The sequence below is a fragment of the Conger conger genome, chromosome 2 (assembly GCF_963514075.1).
Source record: "Conger conger chromosome 2, fConCon1.1, whole genome shotgun sequence".
Classification (NCBI taxonomy): Eukaryota; Metazoa; Chordata; class Actinopteri; order Anguilliformes; family Congridae; genus Conger; species Conger conger.
The window spans coordinates 20,259,562-20,268,385 of record NC_083761.1 but is presented as its reverse complement, the minus strand read 5'-3'; the positions used below and the strand labels follow the sequence as shown (position 1 = coordinate 20,268,385).

Here is an 8,824-nt window from a genome sequence, read left to right as displayed (position 1 = left end):
CGAGTGTGCCATGCCAGATTCAACAAACGCACCTAAATTCAGACGACTTTTCTAAATGAAGACGTCCATGCAGTATATACAGTATTGATAGATTGCCAATGCGATTAACAAGAACAAGGCGACTGATACCTGATTTTATCAAAACATAATAATATGGCGGACAATTAATACTTTTTTTCTCCAAAAATGTCCACTTGAAATGCTTTTCTGAAAACATTTGAGGTGAGAAATAAGCAATACAGTCACTGAATCTTGATTCATATTTGATCTGCAATGCCTCGTCTGAAAGTTTGATCCAAGTTTGGTGTGTCGGGTAAGCTGCGCTGACACACATGCCCAAACCATAAGAACACACATTTCACAGGTGAGGGGGTGAACTTGTGCAGTACCTTTTCGTCTCCACACTTAGCTTTTGCCGTCACTTAATCTTACTCTCCTCTGTCCACAAGCCCTTTCCCCAGAACTCTGCAGGCTCATTTAGGTACTTCTTAGCAAACTGTAACCTGGCCATCCTGTTTTTGAGGCTTACTACTATCTTGCAGTGTAGCCTCTATAGTTCTGTTCACAAAGTCTTCTGCAGACAGTAGTCACAGGCACACCCACCCCTGCCTCCTGAAGAACATTTCCGATTGATCAGACAGGTGTTTTGGGGATTTTTGTGATTAATTTAATTCCACTAAAACTGAACAGTTGCACATGCAGCCCACCAGTGCTCTTTCTGCTTATTTTAGTGTTCCCTGCTGAAGACAGCTCCAGCTAGGTTTTGAAACAGCTGGTAGTGGGATAACCGGCTCCATACTCAAAGTAGTTTGACCAGTCCAAGTTATGTTTTGACTTTCATAGGCACAACCTTGGTCCTTATTTTGACAAATGCCAATAACAGGCTCTAAAGGCAATTCTAGGTCCTTCCTAGAATCAAGACTACACTGAAAGCTCTCTTATACCTGCATTAAGAAAGGAACTGAACACATCTGACATATTAGGAACACCTGTGAAGCCATTTGTCCCAAACATTATAGTGCCCTGAAATGAGTGGGATAATTATAGTAATACCAGTTGCAGATAAACAAAAAGCATAAAACGACAAGGAAATATTGCAAACACAAGAGTATTTTTCTCAAGTTATTATAATTCGATAGCATAGGATTTTGACATAAGAGGACAGAATAACTATGTAAATGTTTCCAGCATGCACATGACTTCACATTTGCTGTTGTCTTTGCTGTGTAATAAATACAGTAGGACATCTACGTCTGGTAAACAAAAATAAAAACAAATATTTCAAAGGTATTATCATTGTTGACCACTTACAAAATCCATAATTACAGTCCAAATTGCCATAAATGTACTATTATTATTGACTTTACTATGGTTAATAGATGCAGATCATTTGTTTTGGTCTCTCTAAAAGCAGCTGTATATTGAAAGAAATTGATGCCTAATCTAGTGGCAAGCAGCTATGTCACTATAGCACTGTATCACAGTCAAATATATTACACACTGTTTACAAAGAAGTTTGACAGTTACGCTGTGGCCTAAAGCAGTTATTGTGGTAACCATGGGTTCTGACCTTGTACTTCTTAATTGAAACATGAGAACTGTTCCATGGTAAGCATTTCAGGACAGAGAAACAGAGCTAGGATTTTATATGGCCTGTGTCCACTTTGATATTTGCTTACACACAAAATGGTATAATGTGAACATACACATTTATCCTTGTTCAGTAGTCACTGAAATGAGTAGTCATATGAGTATAAAATAAATATAAACAATAAATAAAAATAAATAAATATTTACCAAAAAATACATCAGTTTACTAAACACCCAGGAATCATACAATTTGAAGACGGAAGGAAGCATCAATCACAAAATATCTGATACCTATACTATTTCACACATGGTTTTGTCCCTAACATTCAGAGACCATCAATTCTTTCCACTACCCTAAAGCGGTTTTCCAAGCTCACTGTACGTGCACCCAACGCAACTCTAATGTGACAACACTGTTATAACACAACTATTGAGAAACCATTCAATGTCAGTTGGACTTGTAGGCGCCTACAGTACTTCTCCAAATGTGTAATGGGATGTTGGAATGATTGAGTTGCAACTTTAAAAATAGGAAGAGAAATTAATGCGTGCACTGTGTCGCTGAATAAGACGAGGAATATGTTGTTGGACTGGGTGTCAGAGGCTCAGGTTCTTAGTGATCTTGTGAAAAAGGTTGTGTGTCTGCTGGCTCTGTGTCTGATTAAATAAATAACTGCTGAGGTTATTGTCCTCCGTTTCCGCATTCTGGGTTTATGAAAAGCGATGGAGACAGTTGAGTCCAAACAATGTCCGGGACAAAACAATGGAAAGAAGAGACGGTCCCCAAATTGGCAATGTGACTCTAGAAGCAAACAAAAAAAAGGTTTTGTTAATCAATATGCAGCATGATAATAAATAAGATTGTTTTGACTAAGCAGCATGATACCTTGTTCTATGTCTTATGTCTTGTGACTGATAAAAAATAAACATAGGCACATTTTATGAATGGTACACAACCTCTGCATCATGTCCCTGCTGCAAACTAGAATATTCCAGAACACATACTTTATTTACCATGAGGGGAAATTCACTCCCAGAAGTAACGCAGATACCAGATGGTTTCATTCTTCAACTGAGGTCCAAACAGGGGGTTCGCCTGGGCCAGAATAGCTATCAGCCAGCTGGGAAAAATAGACATTTGACATACAGAATTTAATTCCATGAAACCAAACAGTTGACCTCAATCAAACACACATGGCTGAAGATGCAGAAAATGCAGGCTTACTATTAAGCAGCACCCAAAAGTTAATAAAAATTTAAGGGAACTGTTTTGATGTAAAAACATATATGTATATGCCAAATCCCCCGTATTGGTGCCAAACAGGATTTAAACGGCTCCATTAGTTTATATGGCTAGTTTTTTTTTCCAGTTTTGCACCAATGTGTGTACACGTCAGTCTGTCCCTGCTTCTCACAAGGAAATTACACAAGAAAATAATGTCAAGGACCTGAAACACTGAATATAGTATATCTGTAGTTTTTATTTTATAATGGAATCCAATTCAATGTACTGTACCAGGCAACACTATCGCAAATCGTTTTAAAATATTAACAATTTATTCTGCATTATCAACACAGCCAAAATCGGACTGCAAGCCGAGGTAAGTATTTAAACAATACATAGCGCGAGTAGACCTATTGAGACCTACCGTTTTCCCTAATCTGCCCTTCCAAGTGCAGGCCGAAATGCCTATCGAATCATCTGAGTACCATACCACAGCCCTACTTCCAGAACCACAGCCTTAAGCTTCCAACCGCTGTGGTTACTAGATATAGCTACAATCCAGACCATGGATACATTCGCGCGTTACACCTTTATGCTGTTCTGGTAGGCTCTTATTTCTATAGCATGACATCTCATTATGAAGAGCGCTCGTGACGCTTTATTCAGCTTTATTTTAGCGGCTTAAATTATATCATAACCCATTCTCGTCTTTTCATACTCACAATAAGTAGCAGCACACCGCTGTCAATATCAACATCGTGATGACAACTCTGTAAAGATAAAATGGGTGGGATATACACGTTCAATTAGTAGCCCGCAAACGGAGGGGACATAGGCTTTTCATCTAAATTATAATAATACAAAAATGTGAACTGTAACATGATTGGTTGCAGCCATTTATTGGGATAACTGAAGGCATCTTGAAGGTAGGAGGCCTATACATCAACAACAACAGGCTGTCTGGTTACAATTAAAAACATATATTTAACGTTTGGAATTTTACGTCTTCGATTAGCCTAGTCAAATTGTGTTCTACTTACCCACGATTCGGTCCTTTAGGAACGAAAAATGGGGCGACACAACCGACTAGCGCCCACAACGTAGTGAAACAGATCATCGGCAACGCGAGCGAGTGAGAAACCATCTTTATCCTTTAAATTAGTAGGGGAATACGCGAAAACGACAGCAAAATGTCCCCAACATAAAGCACAGTAAGGCTCCGGTATAGTGTTCTCCTTCAAACGGTTTCTAGGTAGATTTCCCTTAATCCCCGCCTATATTTAGTACAGCACGTTTGATTGGCTTATTTCGCCACACGCGATTTATTTTATTGGTTTAGATCTGCCATCAATCAGTTCATGTTTCCAAACGAAAATCAGGGATTGGTGTGGCTACTACGTACAGTCGCGTATGGGAAATGACGAACATTTCGTAATCTGAATGTACAGGACATATTTCTGAAATGTACCGTTAGTAGATTTGGGACAAGCAGTATTTACAATAATACTGATCATAATCGTTATCGTCGTCCTACAGTTTTTATTTTTATTTTGGCCTTTAGTTAACCAGGTAAGCCAACCGAAGAGTAGTCCTCAATTTAACCTCGGCCAATACATTAAGTACGGCAAATAGGCTGCAGAATAAAGGATTATACATGGACAGTAAAATATAAATAGTGCAAAATGTATATTTTAATGAAAAAACTGAGTAGATGCAGATCAGCACGTAAAAGTCAGTCAATAGTGTTTATGCATTCACTCACCAAATGTTTTATGAATAACTTGCAATTTGTCTATTTCTGTGAGCAGTAGTACATACAAATGTAGACTAAATTGTGTGCCAAATTAAATAAATAAGCACAGCTAAAATTCAACAAACCAGCTATAGCCCCATAAAGAATCTTCATTGCACTGGCACAGGTCACCAAAGCATTTATTACAATTTTACATTTTATAAACATATCTGGGCCTCCATTATTGACCTAGCTCCCCCTTAGCACCTACAGAGAAGGTCATCTGTTAGTGGCATTTGCATCGCATGGAAACTGAGAGTACAGCTATGTGTCACAAACATATTTGCCAGTGCCAGAGCTCCAAAAAATGTTAATATGTCAACATGTTAAAGATCTATCACATGCAGATGGGGGACTATTGGGACGGAGTGTTGAAAAGTACATTGATGAACCCCAATCCACAGTTCATCCATGCAAAGGAAATCTGACTTTGAGGCTACAGTACATATCATATAAGGGGTATTTCATAGTGGAAGAGCAGAATGGCAGTTCATTATGGCATTGCATGTATTTGCATTAAAAGGAATCCTCCTATAGCAGATTTACTCTAGTATTTCACTATGTATGGAAACATTGCCCTTAAAGTGTAAAAAACAAAAATAAGATAAAAATTAATAAAACAGGAAATGCAAGTGGCTTATAAACAAGTCATATTTTGCTGAGCGGGAGAAATTCTCAACTACCAGGCTAAAAAAAGCGCAGCAGAATAAAAATAAAAAAAAGAAGTAAACTTAATGTTTTGTGTTGTCATGGATTTTGGTTATTGGGTTTTAGTAAAGTTTAGAAATATGCATGAGCCTATATTGCACCATTGCACCCCTACTCCCTCCTTTTGTAATTTCTTGTTGGGCTAAACTGAGATATTTTTCACAGGTTGCCCATAACAATGTTAACTGGATGCAATTTCCTGGAAATACCAAGCACTTCCACCGTCTCTGACCATTTATCATCACCAACATTCCAAGCTCTCTCAAGTTTGTTTCAAATATGTGATTTCCCCATGTGCACAATTCTCACTGACAAAAATAAGTGCATACACAATGTCCTTTCCCCCACACACATCATGTGAGCAAAAACCTGCAGTGCTATTATCGAGCTAACTCTGCAATCCTGCTTTATGAAACAGGGCCAAGACCAGAAACCATTACTAGCACTGAGCAAATAAGACCTGTCACCCCCTCTAGTGTAAGAATGCCCTTACTGCGAAGTCAAAGTCTGTCAGTGAATATGAGGATTCATTTCAAAAGCAGCTGTCTACTATACATGGGGGTTTAAACTAAAAAAAGGCACAATTTTTAAAAATCAATAACAACTACCTGTATTTTGTGTTACAGAAACATGGGGTTTTCAATCAGGTTGTGTTTTGCATAATGCAGGGCTTTCTCGTCAGATATAGGCTAAGGGTTGATAGGGAAGTTATGTAATCCGAAAAGTAGTACCATGGTCAAGGGTCACTGCAGCTCGAGAGGTTAACTTTGTAACCATGTGGCTCCTCCTGCTTTGTACTGTATATTTCAAATAACTATTACTATTTTACTATTAGGACTGAAGTTTCAGAATTTGTGGGAGCTTTCGATTTACAAACTGCTACAACAAATGTTGACTTTCTTTGTAATATGTTTCCTTCCAAGTGACAGTTGTCTGAAACAGCTTTGGCTCTCAATCTGAAATGAGAAACATCAAGAAAACATCAATGAGGTTTGTCAATGGGCAGGGCAACCGGTATGTATTCTCAGGCCCAGGACAAAATATACTGGGATTGCCCCCCTCAATATATTGTGCAACTAATGAAAAATTGTTACACCCCATACCCTGCCCCCCCCCCCCCTGGGCCTGGGAGAAAGTGCCCCAGTTGTGCCCCTCTATCTGTGGCCTTGTCAATGGGTAGCAGTGGTTTATAAAAAATACCTGCTTAAATTTGTTCTCTTATTGTCCTGACACCTTTACTAGTGTGATTGTGAATGAATGGCAGAATGTTGAGTTTCTAGAGTGGTGACAGTTGGAATTTAAATGTGCTGTCATGTTTTTTTAACTGTTGCTCAGTTTTGAGATTACATACCTATATTATATATGTAAATCTTCAGCATTTCATTCTGATTCTCACAATGTTATGTTATACTTTTTGAATTATAAGCATTTGTCTGAGAATAGCTTTCTTCTCACTATAATCTCACTCTAATGGACATTCTGCATTTCAGCCAATCTACTTTATTCATGCAAATTAGCTGTGTGTTCATGGAATATATAGTTCATATATACTCAGTGACCACTTTATTAGTACACCAGCTTGTAAATGCAAATATTTAAACTGCAATCACCATTTTATTTAGGAAATGCACACATTGTATATGCTCCTTATTTGGCTTGTTCTGACACCCTTATTGCATATTCACTAACCTGTAAATTAGTTTGGTTCCTCAAACCCAGTCTGGCTTTAGGAAGTACTGGAGGATTAAAATGCCTCTGGTCAGGTGACATTTTTACATTGTATTACATTCATTCTAGAATTTGATTGCCTTCTGTTATTGGTGTTTGTCAACATGAGGACCAGATTTGTGCCAATGCTTACATTACATTAGACATCTGGCAGATGCTCTTATCCAGAGTAATATACAGCAAAGTGCATACCCATAGGATAACTGTGCTGAAAGACCCTAGAGGGAAGTACAGTTTCAAGTGCTAAGAATACAACAAGGATAAGGACTTGGGCCTTGTAGATTAATCTGACAATGGATTATATCTATAAAACCGTTTTTATACAACGTAAAAGAATGATCCCAATCCACCTCCTGGGATTATACCACCCCAAGTCCTCTATCCAAGGCAACAGTCTGCTGGAGAAAATGTTTAGAGAAGTCAGGGCTAACCAAAAGAGGACCACCACACAAGCATACTTTTATTTTACAGATCTGAGGCTTCCTTTCGAGAGAAGTCAGTCAAGGGACTAGCGAGACAAAAGGAATCTGCCAGTAGCCCTTGGTTAAATCCAGTGTCGGAAAAAACAAGCTCATCCATCCGAGGCATAGGATAGGCATCAAATTTCAAGACTACGTTTACCTTATGGTAATCCACGCAGAATTGAACAGATCTATCGGGCTTGGGAACAAGCGCGGTGGTACTGCACCAATCACTGTGCGATTCCTCGAGCCTCAGATCTGGTCCAGTGGACAGAGCAGTGCGAGGTGGCCTTTCTGAGAATTAAAGCCTGCTTGCGTGGCAGTCCTCTCTTGATTAACCCTAACTTCTCTATTCCTTTTCTCCTGCAGACCGAAGCCTCGGATAGAGGACTAGGGGCGTTGTCCCAGGAGGTGGATAGGGAGGACCGACCGGTCCTCTACATCAGCTGCAGGTTCAGCCCCAGGTAGAGTAGGTACAGTGCCATCGAGAAGGAGAGTGTCTTAACATTAAACAGCAGTACTGAAACTCCGTTACTACTTCCTGGGAAAACCCCCTATCCTCTATTCGGATCATGCCCCACTCCAATGGCCCCACTGGATGAAAGACACCAATGCCAGGATTACCCAGTGGTATCTGTCTCTAGCCATTTCACTTCCGGGTAATCCATCAGCCGGGGTCTGATAACGCTTGCGCTGATTTCCTCTCCTGAGAGGTGGAGGGATCAGCCAAGCCAAATACACCCCGGTCACATTCTGACAGTGGAGGTGCGTGGCGGCTGGGCTCGGAGTGCAGGAAGGAAGCTGGGCAATCCGAGGACTGGGCTGAGTTTTGGTCATAGATAGATTGTCCAGCAGGACAATGACTCCAAGCATCATACATCAGAAATGGTTAAGTAAAAACAACAACCATGTTCTGCAATGGCCATGTCAGTCTCCAGACACCAAAAACTGAACTGAAGAGGGGGATATCCAAAGGATATCAATGATTCTGAAAGGTTCTGCATGGAGGAATGGTAGAAAAATCTCCATCACCCTCCAAATGTGTTCTCTAACCTTATCACAAATTAGAGGAAAAGACTCATGTCATTGCTGACATCTTTGCCTGGGGTGTTTGCACAAAGTATTAAACCATGGGTGCCGGTAATGTGAAACCTGGCAAGGGTGCGGTTTGCGGGAAGGAAGCAGGGCAATCTGAGGACCACACCTACTGGTTAAGTAGACTCACACCTGGACTCTGTTTCAAATTAGTCCAGGCAGTTAAAATGGGTGCTTTTTTCCACAGTAGGTGGCTGAGACTGGGGAGCCACCGTACGAGAGAAC

General features: G+C 39.9%; 1 protein-coding gene across 1 annotated transcript; it reads right to left on the bottom strand.

Moving 5' to 3' along the window:
• Nucleotides 1–1,109: 1,109 nt before the first annotated feature.
• atpv0e2 (ATPase H+ transporting V0 subunit e2) lies at nt 1,110–4,072 on the bottom strand. The gene is made up of 4 exons (XM_061231696.1): nt 3,856–4,072; nt 3,538–3,585; nt 2,605–2,711; nt 1,110–2,392 (listed from the first exon to the last, which is right to left on the bottom strand). The coding sequence occupies exons 1-3, from the start codon at nt 3,957–3,959 to the stop codon at nt 2,618–2,620; spliced, it is 246 nt and encodes an 81-aa protein (XP_061087680.1). The 5' UTR covers nt 3,960–4,072; the 3' UTR covers nt 1,110–2,392; nt 2,605–2,617.
• Nucleotides 4,073–8,824: the final 4,752 nt, after the last annotated feature.

Bases quoted from the DNA above. Each gene is read 5' to 3' on its own strand.
- atpv0e2 (XM_061231696.1), bottom strand. From the start codon at position 3,959: ATGGTTTCTCACTCGCTCGCGTTGCCGATGATCTGTTTCACTACGTTG. The intron at 3,586-3,855 runs GTAAGTAGAACA...TTATCTTTACAG, and splicing joins CCTAAAGGACCGAATCGTGG to AGTTGTCATCACGATGTTGA. The intron at 2,712-3,537 runs GTGAGTATGAAA...TATTTTTCCCAG, and splicing joins GCGGTGTGCTGCTACTTATT to CTGGCTGATAGCTATTCTGG.